A 22,788-nucleotide genomic window follows, 5' to 3' on the forward strand; every position below is an offset into this window, starting at 1 on the left:
GAGGCGGGTGAGAGGAAGAAATGGGGGTGTGGATGGAGTATGGCCGTGGGGTCAATTTCCAGGAATCATCTGGGAAATATCAGGTTACGCGTAAGCAGTGGGTCACTTTCCTTACTCTAATTTGTTTACGAAAACTTTTTCACCATGCGAAATGTATGTATCGCACCAAGTTTTTCAGAGGACGAATCACGTAATTCGGTGTTTATGCTAAAACCAGAAAAAAGTTGTCAAGAAAAGTAGAATGGGTGGGGGGGGTTACCAAGAACGTATTTAGAGAGGGAGTCCTGGGGGTCGGACCACCCAGAAAGATTTACTAAGTACTAGAATGAAACAACTAAGATTAAATAATGTAAATTTACTTGTTGTTTAATCAAGGTTTATTTATTTTCACCGAACTTGTTGGAAGGTAAGGATTATATTGGGATCATACGATTTTGACAATACCAAAAGAGATTTATGCAAAATGTATCAATACTTATGTTAATTGCATAAAATATTACCAGGAACTTTATTTTTCGTCAACTGAATCTAACATCCTTTTTTGATAAATATTTTTTATCTACTTGACATTAATTTTCTTAACAGGGCAGTTGTTTCTTTTTCAAATATTGCAGAGCTTAACTATCCGTAAGCTACATAATGAATACAAGCTGTTATAAAAATATAGTATTAGTTAATTTGAATATTTTAATTATTACTATTTTTATTAATTTAATATAATTATAATTATTTTTGTTTTAATTTATTATTATTTTTAGGAACTTGGTTCAACCCCCTTCCCCCGAAATACATTTCTAGATATGTGCTCGGCCAGAACCTGGTTTCCAATGGTAGGTATCCGCATCCATTATTACCCGTGGTCTGGATCTGGTAATCCTTAGTTAATACTTGTGGTGATGATGATGTTCTTTTGGAACATTCCGAAAATTATAACGAAAAGGGGGCTTTTGTAAGAATAGTCAGAAGGTAGGTGATATGAGATTTACGACATTTTCCGCCGTAAACGAGTCCAAAAAACAGGGAGGAAAGTAGTCGACAGCACGGCGAAAACACTCTAATCTATTGTTAATTTTGTTATCCCGTCTGTTACTTCCCACGTTTTAATAATGCATGACAATTTGTTTTAGTCTTTCTGCAAATTAAAAAGTATTTGTAATAACATCGGACTTACATAAACTAATAACAATTTGCGCAAGGAACAGCCAAAAATAAACCTACAAATTGAACAGAAAATCATATATTTCGACTTATTTATACAAAGCAGTGATCGGCTGAATACGTCCTTCTTGACCTTCAAAGCAGAAATGATCCCAATATAATCCTAAACACAAACAGCTAAAAGAATATATTTTTCATTATTTAATTTTAGTACTTGATAAATCTTTCGGGGGGGGGGGGGGGTTCCGGACCTCCCATCGCATGTCAACCTCTCCAGATTAATTGCAACCAGTGGCGAACATTCCCTTCAGAAGAGAGAGCTACAAAACACCCGCCCACCCCTTTCTATTCCAAGTATACATGTATGTATCTTCCTTTTTCACACTCGCTATTTTGACAAAAAATGTTCAAAATGTTGGCCTCCCACCCCTTGATTAGGTATATGGAGTGTTCGTCTTGATCGCAACAGTCGTAATAAATGGTGATGGTGATTTAAAGAATTAGATGAGGGACGAACACACAGAATCAAATCCCAGGATTTCTCAATTTTCATCCTGTTACACGTTCCATCAAGGAATTCAGTTTTATTGTAAATATTCTGTTCTTTAATTGCTGGGAATTCTTGCGGTGACTGTATATTCTCAGAATGAATTTAGTATAATTGTAATTCTGATACGTGATTGCACCATGCCATATTCTTAAAATGCTACAATTATAATAAATAAAAGTTTAACAATGTTCACTTACCTGTGGGTTTGCCAATATGCCCGAAGTACAGAAGCTTGTCGGGATTTCTTTCTCGGGAGCCGGGAGTAGCACCGTTTCCTCTTTCTGCTGATATCGTCACCACTTTTCATTTTACAAATCTTCGACAGACACTGCTTTCCGAAACACTTGTCTCAAAGGAAGATCACACACATTTGAACTGACACGAGGTGAAACGCAGTGGACCATGCCATGAAATATGATCGCTCAACAGGACAGCGCATCTGGTATGGCCTCTAGGCCTAAACTATTTTTGGCGTGAATGACCGGCCGGGAATAAATGGTAGATGTCGATCCTTCCAAGAGAAAAAGCTCGGATTATCCTCATAAATTTTGTACTATGAAATGAAAATATCGGTAGCAGTTGCTATATTGAGAGCGGCATATTTGTCATGAACGTGGAAGACTAGGAAAGTGTTACATGGAATCTCGGTACATATCATAGTCACACGGAAAATCAGACCGAAGAGCGTGATGAAAAGATTAGTATTAAAAGGGCTTCCAATTTGCATTTCAATACTAGATCTTTTCATCACAACTGCAGAACTATTATACCTATGCAGAATAAATCACTACGAAAATCTGTTTCAAATTTAAATCCTTCGACGTCATTCTTGCTACTTGTAATCAAATTCTACTATTCTTGAACCATATGACCTTTTCTACTACAATCTAATAGTGTGTTTCTGTCGTACACATATATTCAAGGTTCCAAGAGAAAATTGATAGCTGGAGGGTGTTGGTTGTGCCTTACGATAGCTGGTGCTATGTTTTAGCATAGGGACAACCGGACAGACATAACCCTGGCCATAACGGTTAGATACGTTACGTACATCGCTGTTATATATGTATTTCATGCGCAATAGGACATTCTGCTTGTCTTGTCAGGACAGAAAGTGCAATAAAAACAAATGGTACGACTTTTGGCGAGTAAAAATCATGTTGTACGACAGTTTGTTCGGACATAGTGAGATGTGTAAGAAGATTTAAATGTACGTACTCCAGATTAGCTACTTGATGGAAGAACAGTGCTTCACGGAAAAACAACAACATGAAAACCCAATTTTACATCTTCTGAGAGAAGAAAATCTCGTAAATAATGATATTTCCTCGGGGTATATTGTATAATGCCTTACGTAATAAATAGAATTGTCGTATTCGTAGATAAACGTATTCTTGCATAGATATGGACTAGGGCAAAAAAAACTTCCAGGGGGTGGAAAATGAAGGTTACCAGTACGTCCTGAAGCATGAAACATATTTACGGATCATTTTGATTTCTTGTTATTTTGCGTCGCTTTTAATCCATTTTTGGCTAATCGCGAAAATGAGGATGAGTGATGATATTGTGAAATTGATGAAGGCACAATCACAAAGAACATCCATGCTCAGGCCGGGATTCGAACCCAGGACCCATGGCATCGTAGAGCGCTGTGCCAACCACTCCGCCACGGTTGCAGGCCAATAACAGAAATATAAGTTAACACAGACATGCAGATACATAATACATAACACACATAACACACTTACAATTTTCGTATTTTATTTTCCACTTTACTGCTATTGTGTGATTATGCATACACGCGTATGTAATATTATTGTTAGTACGATATTTGGGGCATGAAAATCTGCTTTTATACAAATTTTTCAGTGTTCCTCTTTTGAGAGTAATTTTTTTTAATTTAGTAAAACTATTTAGGTTTTGGCCTAAAGTTGGAATGTGTAACGAAACCATGCATATGCCATTTCTATTTAAATGCTTTGAGAAGGTAACACTGTTAATTCAAGCTAAACGTTATATTTTATGTGACTCAGTTGTTTTACACTCTTGCGACCATGAAACATTGATTTAATTGCATTTTATGCATAGTAAAGCTAATCGGGACTGGGCCTACAGCTTAAAGTGGGATCCGAACTACTATGTGTCTCCACCGGTTATTAAACCAGGGACGCCTTGATTACAAGGCGATGAAGCTAACAATGTGCCATCGGGGAGAATCCTCCACCACGGAACAAAACAATATATTGGTCGATGTTGAAATATTTTTGAAATTGATTTAGCGCAATTGATCTGTATTCTTGGCATCTGAGATTTTGGGGAATATGCCGCCGCCCGCAGCCCCTCCTTGCCGGAAGCACTGTTTGCAGCACAGTAATTTCATATTCCACACTAAACGAATATACACTATCTGCGATTATTCTGTTTCTATTCATCAAATGTTTGCTCCGAAACTTCCCGTCCACAATTTAGAAAAAGAAATACCAAGATTGATCTTGAGGGGTCTTTCCCCTGTTACATATACCCGAAACCGTTTGCATGCAGGTCGAGTGCATCTGGGTTTTATTCTCTTGGGTCTCCCCCTCCTCCCGGATTATTAGGCGCTTCGCGCGTTGAGGGGATAATGACGCAGACCGCCCCATCTAAATTCTTGGTGAGGAATATTTTTCCTTTCACTATCATAAAATTCAATATATTTTTCTAAAATATATGTATAAAAAGGACATCGTTGTGCAATGTGTGCGATGAGGCGGAGAGGAACATACTTGATTAGTAATTAATTCAACTCACTATAATTGGTTCCAAGATGAAGAAAAGGAATAATTTGGAGAAGGGGCAGATCAAGTAAATTATTCAGTAAATCTTAAAAAATGACTTTCAGTAATAGGAGAGTGTCGCAATAAAATACTTTATGGGAATTATGGCATGATCTAAGGGGGGACGCGCTATTGGTCATGGAGGGGGTGGGAGACTGATCTATACAATTGTTAGAAGTTCATTATCCAGATATTCATGAACTACTTAACCTGCGCTTTATTTTTGCCGAAATATTCTTGAAATGGACATTGTGTAATTTATTTCTCTTCTTGACATCTGAGATACTGGGGAATATGCTGCCCTCAACCCCTCCTTGAGAACAGCAATGCTTTACAGCATACTTTCGCCATCCCGGTACTTCGAGAAATTTCATACTCCAGACTAAGTGAATATATATCTGTGCTGATTCTATTCGCATTCCTGAACACTTTCTTGTGTCCATTTTCAAGTTAGCCCTATGATTTCAAAAATACTCAGTTAAATCTTCCGAGAGCTTTCCTCCCCGGATATTTATACCTATAGCAGATTTCTACAGCTCGAAAACATCTGGTGAGTTATCCTCGGGCCTCCCTCCCTTCTCCTCCCGGCTCATTAGTCGTGAACGAGGGTCCGTGAAGAGCCAGGCGACTGGGCTCTGCAGGGTTGCTGTGTCAAGAAAAGTGAAAATAGAATAAAATGAATTAATTAATTTTCGGGACGTTGATGCAAAAAATGAAAATATTAATCAGTGGGTCTCTAGAAACATCCTTTCTCAGTGTTCAATCAAAATTTGGAAAATTTTTGTCGACTGGTTCTCGAGATAATCGTGACCAAAATACCGAAAACATCCCATAAGCTTACATAGAAAATGCTCAGACCTTCGGCGGGGTAGGAGATCGCCTTAAGACCATTTTGCTGTAAATATTCCAACACATGAACTGAAGTAAAATAGTTACCTACAAAACTGATCCCAAAGTTCGGATATCAAATCCATGATACAATAGCTAACTACTCGCAGTTCGAGCATTGCATTTTCAGTGTATGCACCTAGTCAGAAGATGAGGGGATATTTCCCCATATACATAGAGGGGTGCAAAATGGCCTTAAGTGCCAACACACCCAAAACTTTTAATTCAGTCAATCAGTGTATGCACCTTGATAAGGCTCTCCGTGAAGAAGATATCTCAGACACATTGGTAATGCCCGTACTTTTTACCCAAACCTAATAGGTTTTCCACTGCTTGGCGACCTGTCTACCATTAACTGATAGATCAAAAGTTACCTCTAGAAAACTCATGGTGCAAGGGATGACCCTTTACGAAGGTCCAAATGTCAACCTCAGTTCCATGTAATATACACTTGACTGCATTTTGTAGCCCAATGGAGGTTCTGGCATGTGGACCCATGGCCAGTATCATCCTCTGTGGGACCTCATGTTGTGTGTTGTACTTTCATGCATTTCATCCTCTCATATTTGCGATCAACCTGAATTGTCAGGAAAATAAATTAAGCCGATGAAGTGAGTGCTAATTTATCATGGACTGAACTGGTCTTGGGGATTAACCTTTTGGATCCCAAGCGTCTCAATCGAGATACCTAAAAGTAACCCTCACGGTCCCAAGCATCTCGATCGAGATGCTGTGTTAAGGTCGTAGTTTTTACGTTATAACTTTTCTATTTTTGGCTAGAATTTCGATTTTTTTTTAATATTGTTCCTAACACATGTATTTAACAGAAATGTTTCTTGCACCTTTTTTTTTCTTCATGAAAATGGAGGTGAAAAGGTGGGAAAAGGGACTTCTCTTTTGCGTCTTTTTTCAAGGGGAAAATATAAATTTCAAACATTTCAACAATTTTTTAAAATAATTTTTGGGTGTTTTCTCCCTTCCCCCTCCATATATATGCCAAATTTGCATAAATTTTGCATTTTGTGCATTTTGACATTTTTTTGGCGGTGGGGGGAAACACCATTTTTTTTAAGAAAAGTATTTTTGTGGGGATTTCCTCCCTTTCCCCCTCCATATGTACGCCGAATGTGCATAAATTATATATCGTCTGAATCTGTGATTCATTCTGCGTACAACGGTATATCTTTCATATCTCTAGGCATTTAGTTTCTGAGCTATAGTCATTTCAAGGTTCCGCTGCATTTTGAAGCTTGAATCAGTGGCGTGCCCACCATTCCTTTTGGGGGTACAACTCAAGTTACATTGGTCATACGACAATGATGCAAATATTTTTCTGTTTCTTACATGCCAGCGATAATTTCTATGTGCATTTTGAACTTTTCATATCCTTTTTTTCGGGGGCGGGGGTGGGGGGGGGCGGGGGGGAAACACCATTTTTTTTAAGAAAAGTATTTTTGAGAAGATTTCCCTCTTTTCCCCCTCAATATGTACACCGAATGTGCATAAATTATACATCGTCTGAATCTGTGATTCATTCTGCGTACAACGGTATATCTTTCATATCTCTAGGGCATTTAGTTTCTGAGCTGAAGTCATTTCAAGGTACCGCTGCATTTTGAAGCTTGAATCAGTGACATTCCTTTTGGGATGTACAACTCAAGTTACATTGGTCATATGATGATAATGCAAATATTTTTGTGTTCCTTACATGTCAGCGATCATTTTCATGTGCATGTCGACATTGTCATGTACTTTTTTCGAGGGGGTGGGAGGGGGTGAAACCCCATTTTTTATAAAAAAAAGTATTTTCAGGGGATTTCTCCCCTTTCCCCCTCCATATATACGCCGAATTTGCATAAATTTCATATAGTCTGAATCTCTGGTTCATTCCGCGTACAACGGTATATCACTCATATCTGTAGGGCAATTAGTCTCCGATCTACACTCATTTAATTGAAACTTGCATTTTGCTCAAAATCAGCTCGGGACCGCGAGGCTTACTGGTGAAAATGGCCTTGGGACTCAAAAGGTTAAAGGGTGACCTTCTGTAAGACAAAAGTCAACCTCTCTTCCAACAAGTGCAAGTGCTACTTGCAGGCCAAAGAGGCTCTGACATCTGATCCATGACCAGTATAATCCTCTGTAGGGCTGTGTGTGTGTTGCCCTGAGTTTTGTCCTTATCCTCTACACTCCTGAATTTTCTTTTGCGAATCAAAAAATATTCATTTTATTGATATCGAACTAGTTTTAACATTTTAAAGATATGTGTTCAGTTACCAGTAATGAACATGTATTGATTACTTCTGGTCTTTATGTAGGGTGACCAGATTCTTACCAGCAAAAAACAGTACACACACACATAACATGACAAACTTTCTTCAAAAAAGGAAGGACATAAAGGAGAAAAGTTTTAAAAATAATTATTCTTTTATTTGATGAATCCCCAAAGTATATGTGTGGCATAAAACAAAAATGAAAACTAAATGTATTTAAAATTTGACATATTAAACAAACTACAGTTGTGAGCAAAATTTTGTTGAGAACATGTCACTTACACTTTAAGTCTTTAAAACAATTCCAATAACTTCAAATTAACAAATATTTCATAATCAAATGTACCAATATTTAAGTATCATCCTTAATGGTTCTGTACTTTTGCTTCGAGTGAATAGCATGTATTTTCCATAACCCTATCATATAATTCACTACAGGTACAACTGAAATTATGTTTAGTTATTATTAGGTGTTTCAGAGTTTGTGTTCAATTGAGATTTCTCAGCAGTCCACATGTTATTCATCAATGAGAAACTCTCTCAGTGGGTGCATTTGTGGCTGGAAGGCACAAACTGAACTCTACAATATCAAATACCTGATAAAAGGAAATACATTTTTCCTGAAAATATTTGAATATATCAACCCATCTTAAATCTACTCTCATTTGAGCAGTGTTCCATGCTTTCAGTTTTTCAAGAGTAGCATACGCTCTTACATTTGAAATTTCATCAAACAGATAAGAATCATTAAGTTGCTTTCCTAACCATTTCTTGAAAAATTGTATGCTATTTTGCACCCTGTCCCATTCGATCATCCAATCCAGTTTTACCCAATCCAACACAGTCATTTCAGAAAAGGGAGAGGACCACTGCTTAATATATTCAATACAAGTTGAATAAAATGAACGCACATGTTCCTTAAAACTTGACATACAAACAAACCCATTTTCCTCCAGACTTTTCAGTTGCACTATAACCTCGTTCAAAAAAAAATAAGAGGCAGAAAAAGGCAGTTATATCTGTCAACTAATTTTTGTTTGTTCTGCAATCAATGCAGAACCTTCTATCATAGAAACATATTGACCCTTTAGAAAGTGAACAAAGTCATTAAAAAATGCTGCATTGGAATGCATAAAATGAAGCCATATTACAGATAGGGGGTCCTCAAAGAACATTTTAATGATTGTGGGACACTTGTCCTGTGGTAGAAAGTATGATTTCAATGCTGGATAGAGTTTACGTATGCGCTCTACGGCTGGCAACAAAGAGAGCCACCTAGTTTTGCTATAAGAAAGAAGCTTTGAGAACTCTATCTCCACGAAGTCACAAAATTCACGTAAAGCATGTTCACGTACTGTATATATGTAAAAATGTGAGTATATTTCGTGAACCACACTTTCTATGTAAATCGGTAAACAGTCCACCGCAGTTTGTACACAATTATTCACTACATGTGCAGAACAACCTACACCTACAATTGGTTTGTTTAAGCATTCCTGAACAATACTGTTCGTAACTGTCTGCAACCTGCTCTCTGCCATGGTAACTACGCATTGTTCTAACCAGATGTTCATTCTCTCCAGCCTGGCCACAACAGAAAAGTATGTACTGCATAAACTGTTGACATGGAAAAAACAAAAGAAAATATAAATAGAAAATAAATATTTGGACTTCGGAGACCGGAGTAGAAATCAGGACATTTCGCAGGACATGTGTGAAAGAAAGGACATATCTTAATTTTATACATGGCTTCGCATTCTGCGAATGTCAGGGAATGCTCTATATAATTTTAAAATAATACAATTTTATACAATAAGACAATAAAAAGCAACTCCTTTTGAATTGTCATGAGTTTTCTCGTGAACAGTTACAAACGTAATTGCAAGAATAAATTAGTCCCTTCTTTTCTAAAGGATTTTATCACTTTGAAAATACAATATTTGAAATGTGTTCTGAAAATTTGGAAAAAAAAAAGCCTTCTTTTATAAAAGTTTTTAGCACTTCATAATATACAATATAAAGGATACAATTATTTTAAGTCACTTTATTTGAATGTCTGCCACCGTATCAACCACTGTGTGTGAATATCTGTCACTGTGTGATATACATCTCACGGAAACATGGAACTACACAAAGTGCCATATCACACTCTGGACAATAGAAGTCTGATTCCCGGCGAATTTTTTTGCCATTTGCATCTCGAACCCTTGTAGCATTTGCCTTCTTCTCTGTTGGTGGGATGTATTCTGGGAAGTGGCGGCCACTCGGTCTCAATGGAGAGGGCGTTGCACTAGCAGAATGGCATTTTTCCATTATTTTTTCAACTAATGCTAATCGGTACACAAGGGTACTCCCATTGTATCATTGTAGGCAACAACACATTCTGGCCTTTTTTTTAATCTCACCTCTAAAAAGGTAAAGTGTTCCCCTGTGCTTAGCACCATGCCATGAAGGCGTATAGGGGGTGTGGGGGTAACGCCCCACACTTTCTTGATCCGGTCATGAGTGGGGGTGATGTGATCAGCATCACGCCCCTGACCGCCTTTACCCCCCAGGGTTTCCCCCAGGTACCCATGTCATTCGATGCTGGGTGGGCGCCGAGGCCGCTTCCAACGTTAGAAAAGTTCCCGGATTTGAACCGGGCGGGGATCGAACCCGGGACCTTGAGCATGGTAGTCAGATGCATTACCGGCTGAGCCACCGTGGCCACCACCTCTTTTTTTTTTTACTTCAACCATTTGTATGCTATGGACTGAAGACATTTCTTTTGTCTTTCCAAACCATTGCTGTAACTTTCCCTCTCTGAAAATCGATTTTATCTCCATTCTCTTTACCTTCTTCTTCTTCAGTTGTGCTGGCATTTCTTTACTTGATAATCTTACTGTTCCATATACATCTGTTCTGTGTGACACAAGCTGAGGTGTCGTGTAGAAATTATCAATGGTAAGGCAATGTCCCTTTTCCAACAAAGGATGAATCAATGTCATTACTACTTGTGAAGAAACAGGAAGGTGGTGGTAAATTTAATTCAGCTTAGTGTCACGTCCACTGTATATTATGAAATTCCACACATAACCAGATTTTGACACTTAAAGCATGTAGCTCTTGATGCGGAAACGTGCTCTTTTCAGGGGTATCCTATATCCATGATAAACACCCATTGAACAAAAGGAGACTTTCATTGTAATGTCTCTACCCAGGCTAAGGGTTTCCTGAAATTTTCTAACTAATACTTCTAAAACAGGCCAATTTTTATTAAGTTTGGGGTTCGGGTGTGTGCTTGGATTGTATTCTGCATTATATATAAAAAATCCAATGAGTTTTTACAATATTCATGTAAAGCTGCATATTCCCTGTGAGACATCACACAAAAAGGCATCACAAGATGATGATTTTTTGACCAATACTGTTCCATTTCTGTTTTTTCTGTATCACTGGTCATACATGTAAGCATGTTCCACCAAGCCATGTGTATCACCAGTGACACATGCTATTACAATCCCATGGAGCCGTGTGTATCACGTGTGATACATACGCATTTCAAGTCTGGCACGCCTCATGTATCACTGTTGATTCAAGCTCCATATAGTAACCCATTACCTGTTTAGCCACGGCTCTGGGGGGATTGTTTGGTGTTCTTGGTTTGGCTGCGAGACCTATATTTCAGGATATACACAGAAATGTATGAAGCACTGTTTTCAGTGGGAAAATGAAACGAGCATGCTTTTTAATGATTTTTATTCTAAACTGGTATACACTAGATGCTCAGAAACTATAAGTCTGTATTACATAATCAGTTTTTCCCTCTCAGTCCTTCAAAACATACAATACCTTGTAATTTCCTGCAAAGAATGTAAACATTTTTTTTACTGAATATAGACGAACGTGCCATGTAAATGTTTTGCTCATTGTAAATACATAGTATACTGGCAGACACATCTTATGACTGTAAATAACCACAACATAGTTTTTCATTAGTGTTAAATGATATAATTTTTTTGTAATATTTTACATTACTATAAATACATGCTAATACTTCATGGAAAGGTGTGCAAATATTGATGAGCCTTATAATGAAACAAATACATGTATGAAATATGGAAGCCATACAAGAAATTAGGAATGAGGTTTGTTGAAACATTCCAGACAAAAGTAAGGATGCCCCTCACATTGATCACAATATGTTGAGACCTGAGCAGGATTTTTTCTTTTAGACTGAACATTCCTCCCTTGCTTTGCAGATTTATAACACATATTACATCTACCCCTAAGACGTTTCTTTCCAGGCCTTTCTGGTTTCTTTACAAGGAGGTGTTTCATTGTCCTCCTTCTTTCAATGATGTTATCAGCTGTTGGTTGTACAGTAGGAACAATGTCATGTTTTCCAAATAACATGTCCATTATGACTTCCCTCGAAATTTCTTTATGGGTATAGGATCTTTATTCGAATATTCATTGTACAAGAAATAAGAGTTGACCAAAATTGTTCCCCACAGGATTTCTACTATAAGTTTCCTATACCACTTCAGTGTTTTACGTAGAGCTGTTCCATACCTGGAGAGCTGATCAGAAACATCTATGGAAGACTTGCCTTTGTTGTAATCCAACACACAGTTAGGTTTTCCTTTCTCTGGTCTGTTCTCAGATGTTCTTGGTAATACTGTCTGACTGGTTGTGTGGCACGTACTTAAGCATCAGCACATCTCTTCGATCTCTCCATTTCAAAAATGTTACACCCTCAGGATCTTCTTGACCATAAACTTCACCTTTCGATAGATTTTTGTTTTTCACTTGAGTAGGCAAATACTGCCTGTTCTTGTGGGCAGTCCCAAGAAGATGAGCCTTGTTTTGCAGACAAAAATGTGCCAGTGGTAAGCTGGTATACCAATTATTATCGGTATATAGAGTTCGACCTTCATTGAGCAGTCCTTGCATTAGATCTAAAACTACTTTCTCAGGAGCTGCCATGACTGGATTCGCTTCTTTACCAACATACACCTTAAGGTTTCAAGTATAACCTCTCAGAGTACACAGTTTGTACAATTTTATCCCATGCTTATGGAGTTTTGGTTGGTTATACTCACGGAATGATAATCTTCCACGCCAAGTCATCATCGTTTCATTGATGCACACTGTTTGCCCTGGAGTTAATACCTCTTTATACTTTTCGATAGTTATATCCAGGACATTTGAATTTTATAGAGTTGGTTTCCTGGTGGACACTCCGTGTTATTGGAAAAGTGCCACATTTGAAGCAGTAACTGGAACCTGTTTCTAGACATAATGGATCTTGGCAGAGGTATGTTATACATCGGTGAAATTTTCCAGTAATCTTGTATGGATGGTGCTTTTACTAACTCCATCCAACCCAACAACCCTATAAATTTCCAACTATCCAGTCAAGCATTTGGCTGCACATCATCTGTGCCTGTAACACATTGTGTCCCATAAAGGTTTGTCTGGTCAACAAAAAGGATCCCGTAAATAGTTAGTGAGGAATGTATAAAAATAATCACTTGGCTTTCCCTCAGGTAACGACGACATTATTTCAGCATTTACACCACCAGCTCCTTAATATGGAAGTTTGGATTGATTTCCAACAGGATCAATAGAGACAAATGCACTATAATCCTCATTATTTGGATTCCAAGGAGGAGGACCAGGAACAAGCACAGGAAGTATGTTTGGGGGAGTAACTTGGGCTGGAGTAGCAACAGGATTTAGATTAGTGGGAGGAACTGGATTCATTGGGGAAGCAGCATGAACAAGTGGCATAGAAACTAGGCTCGAAGTTACGCTATATTAAAAATTAGGTATGGCACCTCCATAACAAGTCAGCGGAGGCTGTGAATGTACCCCTTTTTGTCCAGGCTTGTCAACACTGGAAGTGGCTCTTCCACTCACATGGCAGGGAGATGAAGTAGCTTCCCCTTCTCTACCAACAGATGAACTTGCTCCAGGTAGTCTTGCTTTAGCTACATTTGAAGTCTTGAGGAATGAATGTTCTTGATCACTAGTATCACAGTCACTGTCTTCAGCAGGATCATAGTCCTTATCCAAGTCTGAATCGTCATCCAAGTTTTCATTACTCAATTCAGACAGCAGAATATCTACTGCAGATTGATCTGAATCATCACATCGTTCCAGAAGATGCTCAATTTCGTTGTCAGGAACGTTTCTTCTAGCCATTACTGCTCACCTGCGAACAAAATTACAGAAAAATATTCTGCTGGATGTATCGCAGCCTTGCCCTGGTGAGTGAACAAGACGACAAAATCGGAACAGTTTGTTCCACCAGCTGCTGAATTCGCTTTAAGAATATCTCTAATTCTTGTTAAATTCTCTTCAACATTACGAGCGTTTACCAAGAAAGACCGGTGCCTCCTACCATTTTCGTCCTTCCCTTATTAGTCAAATTATTTATCGGGATCTAAGTACAGGGTAAAGAAAAAGGGCTGGTGAGAGATTGTGTAAATAGGCTCAGACTATCTTCAGATAGGAGTAACGCCTCTATCCTCCAGAGAGCACTCCCCGTTAATTACAAGCATGGTCCTGTGGAGCAGTGGATACATGCTGAATAGTCCATGATTCTTTCACAACAGCTGGGGTGTAAGGGGTGATTTTCCACGTAGTACACCCAAATGTCAACCTCACTTCCACGCTAGTACACCCTGGACTGCGTTTTGCAGACGAACGAGGCTCTGGCGACTGGCACTCTGGCCAGTATAATTTTGTGTGTGTTGTCCTGTTTTTTAGGCCTTGTGTGTGCTGAGGGCCTTTTACAGCCTCAGCTTTTAACGGAAGTCAGAACATTTTAAGCTTTTAAGATTTTACTTATGCAACGTTAGAGTTGTTCTTTGTAAAGATAAGGGGCTGGACCCCGTATAATGTGACGGGTGCAAAATAGCCTAAGTGCTGACGCACCCACAATTTTAACATCAAATCAAATCAAATCAAATTTCACAACAGCTTTGCTGGGGTGTAACGGGTGATCCTTCCGCATAGGACACCCAATTGTCAGCCTCACTTCCACATAGTACACCCTGGACTGCATTTTGCAGGCGAACGAAGCTCTGGTGACTGGCCAGTGTGTGTGCCGAGTGCCCCTTTACAGCCTCTGCTTTCAACTGAAGTCAGAATGTTTTAATATTTTAGTAAAATACATTACTGTTAATTTAGGTAAGATAAGGGGCTGCACCCCATATAGCATGACTGGTGCAAAATAGCCTTTAAGTGGTAACGCACCCAAACATTCAAATTCAAATTCACAACAGCTTTGCTGTAATACAACTCATAGCAATTTTGGCAGTATTCCCAAATTGTCTGAAGACAATTTCCATTCATATTGTGCAAGCTATCAAAATGCAGCATGGAATTCTTCACGAGGGACCAATGGTGTAACTGATGGACAGGAACAAGGACAACATGATTCTCTAGAATGGCACCATGATTTTGGAGTGCTTCCAAGCATTCTGATACTAGAAGCTTAACACATGAATTTTTATATCAACTCTAGCATAATGCTTCGATAGCATTTGAAGATATGAAAAAAAAATTTAAGGCACTCCTTCAATCTGTTTTTACTACACAATCAAATGACTCGCGTACAAGTTGTTTAAAATGGGGAAGGAGGAAACATATTTAACAACGTATTTTAAGGCAAAATTAAAGAGCAGTAGAGATAATGCATCTCCTTGTTTTAACCCATCATTAATTGCAAATTAATACCCACACGAATTTTAATTTGTTTCACTGGTACATATTTTTTTCATATTAACAAGCTTCTTGGGTATTTCAAATTCTACTCTGATATTGTTGATATCTTTTTTACAGTGCAGACTTGACAGCTTTACGGGGTGTAAGGGGTGATTTTCCACGTAGTACACCCAAATGTCAACCTCACTTCCACGTTAGTACACCCTGGACTGCGTTTTGCAGACGAACGAGGCTCTGGCGACTGGCACTCTGTGTGTGTTCTTAGGGCCTTTTACAGCCTTAGCTTTTAATGGAAGTCAGAACATTTTAAGCTTTTAAGATTTTACTTATGCAACGTTAGAGTTGTTCTTTGTAAAGATAAGGGGCTGGACCCTGTATAATGTGATGGGTGCAAAATAGCCTAAGTGCTGACGCACCCACAATTTTAACATCAAATCAAATCAATTGACAGCTTTACGCCAACCCCTCAAGATGAATCGAGGACCACACCGGTTGATGGTCAGTGGATCCCTCGGATCTAGTTGGGAGAACCACATAGTAACAGGACAGCTCTGTAAATCCTAACACAGCAAAATGATGACCATTTCACTTTATTGTTTGACTAACTGTAGTGAACAAGCTACTGGCCGATGGGGTCACCACATCCCTATGCCAAAGAATATCTGCAAACCATTTAATACACATAAAATGTCAGTATTATGCCGTGAAAACCCAACTGGAAGACAGTCTGCTGGAATGAGATGACTCAGTTGTCTTGCCAAGGTGAGGTTCACCCTGAACTGCATTTTGCAGACTAACAAAGCTCTAGCATCTTGACCTATGGCCAGTATAATCCTTGTAGGGCTGTGTGTGTATGTTGTCCTATGTTTGGTCATTATGTGTGCTGAGTGCCCATTTACTGCCTCAACTTTTAACCCTGGTAGAGATATTTTAGTCCATCGACATTGCAGTTATCTAACATTAGTTAAAATTTAGTTCTGGTAAGGGCTGGACCCTGTATAATGTGACAGGTGCAAAATAGCATAAGCGCTGACACACCCAAAATATCATATTCAATCAATATATTATTGTATTTTAGTTACGGGAATGGACTGGGCCCATGTGCAAACTAGCGCAAGTGGTGATGTACCTACAATTTCAAATTTAGGTTTTTAAGGGATGATCCTTCCACGTGGTACACCCAATAGTCAACCTCACTTCTTCGTAGTGTACCCTGGACTTTGTTTTGCAGACTAACGAGACTCTGGAGTCTTAACCTACGGCTAGTATAATGTTCGTAGGACTGTGTTGTCTTGTGTTTTGACCTTTGTGCTGAATGCTCCTTTACAGCCTCAGCTTTTAACCGAAGTCAGGGGTGTAAGGGGTACCTTCCACGTAGGCGCCCAAAAGTCAACCTTGGGGTGTAAGGGGTGACCTTCCACGTAGTACACCCAAATGTCAACCTCACTTCCACATTAGTGCACCCTGGACTAAAGACTAACGAGTCTCTGGCGACTGGCCCCATGGCCAGTATAATTTTGTTTGTATTGTCCTGTTCTTTTGTTCTTATGTGTGCTGAGTGCCCCTTTACAGCCTCAGCTTTTAACGAAAGTCAGAACCTTTTATAATTTTTTTTAAATTATGCAACCTTAGAGTTGTTATGTGTAATGATAAGGGGCTGGCCCCCATATAATGTTTCGGGAGCAAAATAGCCTAAGTGCTGACGCTCTTAAAATTTTAAATTCAAATCAAATCAAATCAAAAGTCAACCTCACTTCCACGCAGTACACCCTGGACTGCATTTTGCAGACAAACGAGGCTCTGGCGACTGGCACTATGGCCAGTATAATTTTGTGTGTTCTCCTGTTTTTGTCCTTGTGTGTGCTGAGTGCCCGTTTACAGCCTCAGCTTTTAACAGAAGTCAAAAGATTTTAAGATTTTATTTATGCAACGTTAGAGTTGTTATTTGTAATGATAAGGGGCTTGACCCCGTATAATGAAATGGGTGAAAAATAGCCTTAATGCTGACGCACCCAAATTTTAAATTGAAATTCAAAATTTAACCGAAGTCAGAATATTTTAGTTAACAACATTACAGTTATTCTTAATTGGGAAAAGAGAGACGCGGTAGTATATAAATACGGAGAAACTAGTACTCACTTTTATCTGCAAAGCTGTTTTTTCTTTTCGATTGATTTCATTGGCCTCTGCCACCATCCTCGTTGGAACTTGCTGTACTGTTGCTTTGTGTGTGTCTTCTGTTTATGGTTCTCTGGCTGCCGCTAGGTGCGCTGTTGTTGACTGTGTGTCTGTGTCTGCTATTTCCGGGCGGTAAGTGTTGTAGTAGGAGAATCCAAGTGTGGTGCGCTTGCCTGCTATCCATGTTTAGTTCGTGTTGGAAGTGCATTATGGCATGCATTTCCTTGATTTTGGTGTCTATGAGCGTGTGGGCAGTGTGTTTGACTTGAACCTTTTGAATTTTATAGCTATTGTATTTGATATGTTTAGCAAGACCAGTAGTGGGTTTGGCTTTTTTCACATCTGCTAGGTGCTGTTGGATTCTTTCATTGACAGATCTGATGGACCTGCCGATGTAATGTGCCTTGCATTCGCACTCTGCATCCTATATTCCTGGGTCATCAAGGGGGGAGAGGAAGTACCATTTGTGTTTGTTCAGTTTTATCAGCTATTTTGGAATTGGGTTTGTGTGCTACTTTGATGCCATATGGGAGAAGGGCTTTGGATATGTGGTTGGAAGTGGTGGCTGGGTTGCTTGCGGATGGGTTGATTGTGGTTGGTTAGGGCATCTGACCTGTATTTCTGCTTTACTGCACCAAGTGGAAAGTTGTGCTTCTGTGTAGCCATGTTCCAGGACTATTTCAGTGATGGTGGCTATCTCCTCTCGTAGATCCTCTTCTCTGCAACAGTAGGAGAAGGCTCTCTGATAAAAGTTCAGCCACACATTGGCTTTTTGCTTGGGGGGATGGCTAGAGAGAGCAGGTATGTACTGGTTGCCTGCATCCAGTTTTCTGTAGACAGTGGTTGTGAATTTTTTAAGTGCACGGCTGATGATGTCCAGGAAGTTTATTTTACCATGTTTTTCGTGTTCTCCAGTGAAGTTGAGCCTGGGGTGGATGCTATTTAGCTTGTTCACTAGAAGGTTGAGTTCTTCTGTCTTTTTGTATAAGACTATTGTGTCGTCTGCATACCTTCCATATCGAATGTATTGTAGTTCTGGAGTGTGGAGTATATCTTTTTCAGCCAGGTGCATGACGATGTTAGCTAAAGCAGCTGATAGCGGATTGCCAATCACAAGGCCCTCTGATTGATTATAGAATTTATCCTCAAACTGAAAGTAGTTATATTTCAGACAAACTTCCAATATCCTGGTCATCTCTTGTACCTCTAGAGCAGGTATTCTGTTTGTTGTCAGCCATCTTTCAACTGAATGCAGCGCTAGGTCCATGGGGATTGAACTGTACGTATCTGCTATGTCAATGCTGGCTAATTTTGCACTGTGAGCTTGCACTATTGAAGTCACCAGATTTTTAGCATCGACACTGTTGCGGAATACATATGTTAGTTTGTGATTGAATTGAGTTGTTTTGTTTTTTTAGCCAGTTTGTTACGTGGACCGTGGGGTGATTGAAGCCAGCCATTATAAGGTGCATTGGGATTTCAGGTTTATGAGTTTTGGGAATGCCATAGGCAATGGCAGGTGAAGGGTGGGGGTTGAAAAGGAATTTGTGGTCTTGTTCACTGAGTATGACACTAGATTTCACTACATTTTTCCAAATTCTATTTTACCTGTCTGCGGGGTCCTTTCTGATGACACTGTACGAGTCAGTTTAGTTTCTCTATTACTTTCGTAGATTAATCACCCTTGTATATGATTACAAATTGGTTCGTTTTGTCAGCTTTTAGACACCAAACTTGATTGGTGTTCAGCCATTTGCCAGACTCTGAGAGGACAGAAGAGATTTCTTGGTGCACTGGATTGGGTTTCCTGGTTTCACTGTTGGTCATCACTTTTTGAAAAATTCCGGCTGCTGACGTTGTGATGTTTTCTGAATCTTGGGGTTTGGGTGCAAAACAAGCTGCTTTTTCTGCCGCACATATGAGGTCGAGGGTGGGGTGCTTACTGTTTCATACAATAGCCATAAAATTCAAAAGGTCCAAATCAAACACACTGCCCACATCCTCGTAGATACCAAAATCAAGGAAACTCACCCTATAATGCAATTCCCGCACGAACTAAACATGGATAGCGGGCAAGTGCACCACACTTGGATTCCGCTACTACAACAGTTATCGCCCGGAAACAGCAGACTACTCAGGCCCAAATGCACAGTTAACAACAGCGCACCTAGTGGTAGCCAGAGAACTACAAACAAAAGATGCACGCCACGCAACAGTACAGCAAGTTCCAACGAGGATGGTGGTGACAATGGCCACTGAAATTAATCGAAAAAAAAAAGCTTCGCAGATAAAAGTGAGTACTAGTTTCTCCGTATTTATTACAGTTATTTTAGTTATGGTAAGAGTCTCCACCCTATATACTGTGATGGGTGCAAAATAGTCTTGAAGTGCTCACACACCCAAAAATTGATATTCAAATTCGAATTCCTTGCTAGACAAGGCTTCACTTTAACCCGTTTCTGCCCAAATTATTTTTTTCTGAGTACTTGCATTTATATTTCATATTTACTTAGAACATAAGTAAGTGTCTGAAATGATTTATTTTTTAGTGTATAGTTTGTGAGAAAACGGATGTCGACATTTCTTGGTTGACAATGGTCACAAGTGACCACAGTATAGATTCCCTATAGCATGTTGACAATGGGCATGAAAGGCATCACCGAAAATTAATAGAAAAATACATATAGTGTTTTGTTATCTTGTATTTATTATATAATGACATAAATATAAATTGTTTTCTTACACTTGAACTCTACAATAGATTTCTTGTATGTATGCATTGCTTGCATTGTAGAATTATTTTCCTGTAGTTTACGGTTATTACAAGCATAAGATAACAGTTTTTCGTTGTGACGTTTCAGGAGAACACACGCTCCCTTCATCAGACATTTATTTTCATTTTGACTAAAGATACAGTTATAAAAATGGTTAGCAATTTTTTAAACAAAAGGAATCTGTCAGATAATGGATGTTGTCAATGTTACATTGTTGTAATATAGCAACTTAACTGTGAAAAGAAGCAGTCTGTTTTATTTTATTTTGTTTGTGTTGTCTGGTGTTTTGTCCTTATTCGTGCTGAGTGCTCCTTTACAGCCTCAGTTTTTAACGAAAGTCAGAAGATTTTAATATTTTATGATTTTAGTTATGCAACGTTAGAGTTATTCTGGGTAACGATAAGGGGCTGGACTCCGTATAAGGTGATGGGTGCAAAATAGCCTTAGTGCTAACGCACCTAAACTTTTAAATTCAAATTCAGATAAAAAATAATAACACATTATTTTTATTGAAAATTATGAATCCTAAGTATATTCAGGTAATTCAAAGTCATCATTGTTTTCACAAAGTCTCTTGATGTTAACATGGATTTGTCTACGGAAAGGTATAGATCCCCAGGGAAGTAGTTAAGCCAGCGCTCATTTAACGTACACCACACTGGTTTTATCTTGCTAAATCTGTCCCTTTCATCTATTTCAGAATTGTTGCAAATATGTAAATTTCTCAAAATTTCTTCAAACCGGTTTCTGGACATAGCTTTTGACACCGCATCATGATGGACGTCTTCTGCTATTTCCCAGTACATTCTGGTTCAGGGAGGAACATTATAACATGACAGGGAAAGGATGGCAAAGAACAGACTGAGTTCATCACTTGACAAAGTAAAAGACATGTTGTCGTTTTCTTTGTCATATTGTACTGTTCAGTTAATGATGAATTCTATAACTTCATCATCATAAAGGGGTGTAAGGGGTGACCTTTCACTTAGTACACCCAAATGTCAACCTCACTTCCACATTAGTACACCCTGGACTGAAGACTAACGAGGCTCTGGCGACTGGCCCCATGGCCAGTATAATTTTGTTTGTATTGTCCTGTTGTTTTGTCCTTATGTGTGCTGATTGCCCCTTTACAGCCTCAGCTTTTAACGAAAGTCAGAAGATTTTAATATTTTATGATTTTAGTTGTGCAACGTTAGAGTTGTTATTTGTAACGATAAGGGGCTGGACCCCGCATAATGTGACGGGTGCAAAATAGCCTTAGTGCTGACACTCCCAAAATTTTAAATTCAATTTCAAATTCATCATCATAAAACATCTGAAACAAATCTACAGGTGTGAAATCTCTGTCAAGAAATGGTGGGTCGGGTGTAAGGGGTACCTTCCACATAGGCGCCCTAAAGTCAACCTCACTTCCACGTAGTGCACCCTGGACTAAAGACTAACGAGGTTCTGGCGACTGGCCCCATGGCCAGTATAATTTTGTGTGTGTTGTTAGAAGTCAGAGGATTTTAAGATTTTTAGTTATGCAACGTTAGAGTTGTTATTTGTAATGATAAGGGGCTGGCCCCCGTATAATGTGAAGGGAGCAAAATAGCCAAAGTGCTGACGCTCCCAAAATTTTAAATTCAAATTCAAAGAAATGGTGGATGTTGGAATTCCCTTTGGGACCTATCTGGAATATCACCTTCCTTCCAATTAGGCTTTTTTGCAGATAGTTTTGTTTTTTTCTGTCCGAGACCCTCCCTGGAATGCCAAGTTTTCCAATTAGTCACTGTACATCTGATTATGAATAGAGTCTTCATTGTCATTGATATTTGGTTCCTCTGCTGTATCAGCAACACTTGTGGAACATACATTAGGATCTTTTGACCGGAAATCTAAATCACCTGCCTCCTGATCCCAGGTCTCAGCATCACCAGATCTAGTCTGCAACATTACTTATTCTGTTACTTTCGTAAACACCAGCTCTGCTGTTGCTCGAAGCTGATTGTGGGGTGTAAGGGGTGATTTTCCGCGTAGTACACCCAAATGTCAACCTCACTTCCACGTTAGTACACCCTGGACTGCGTTTTTCAGACGAACGAGGCTCTGGCGACTGGCACTCTGGCCAGTATAATTTTGTGTGTTGTCCTGTTTTTTGTCCTTGTGTGTGCTGAGGGCCCTTTACAGCCTCAGCTTTGAATGGAAGTCAGAACATTTTAAGTTTTTAAGATTTTACTTATGCAACGTTAGAGTTGTTATTTGTAAAGATAAGGGGCTGGACCCCGTATAATGTGACAGGTGCAAAATAACCTAAGTGCTGACGCACCCAAAATTTTAACATCAAATCAAATCAAATTGAAGCTGATTGCCTCTCCATCGCTGTCCCCATCACTCTCCGCTGCATTTTCTGGAGGTTCCATGTACAATTTAGCTGCCAAAATACCTTCAGTCTCCTC

General features: G+C 39.1%; 1 protein-coding gene across 1 annotated transcript in view; it reads right to left on the reverse strand.

Moving 5' to 3' along the window:
• The window catches only part of LOC145996568 (zinc finger MYM-type protein 1-like), a 31,296-nt gene extending 17,428 nt beyond the window's left edge, over nt 1-13,868 (reverse strand). Inside the window, exons 1-2 of the mRNA XM_083133069.1 lie at nt 13,584-13,868; nt 10,514-10,636 (exon numbers count right to left, since the gene is read on the reverse strand). Coding sequence (XP_082989195.1) covers nt 10,514-10,636; nt 13,584-13,868 — 408 coding nt within the window. The remainder of the gene's footprint in view (nt 1-10,513; nt 10,637-13,583) is intronic.
• Between the last annotated feature and the right edge of the window lie 8,920 nt (nt 13,869-22,788).

The sequence above is a fragment of the Lepisma saccharinum genome, chromosome 12 (assembly GCF_977018435.1).
Source record: "Lepisma saccharinum chromosome 12, izLepSacc3.1, whole genome shotgun sequence".
Taxonomy (NCBI): Eukaryota; Metazoa; Arthropoda; class Insecta; order Zygentoma; family Lepismatidae; genus Lepisma; species Lepisma saccharinum.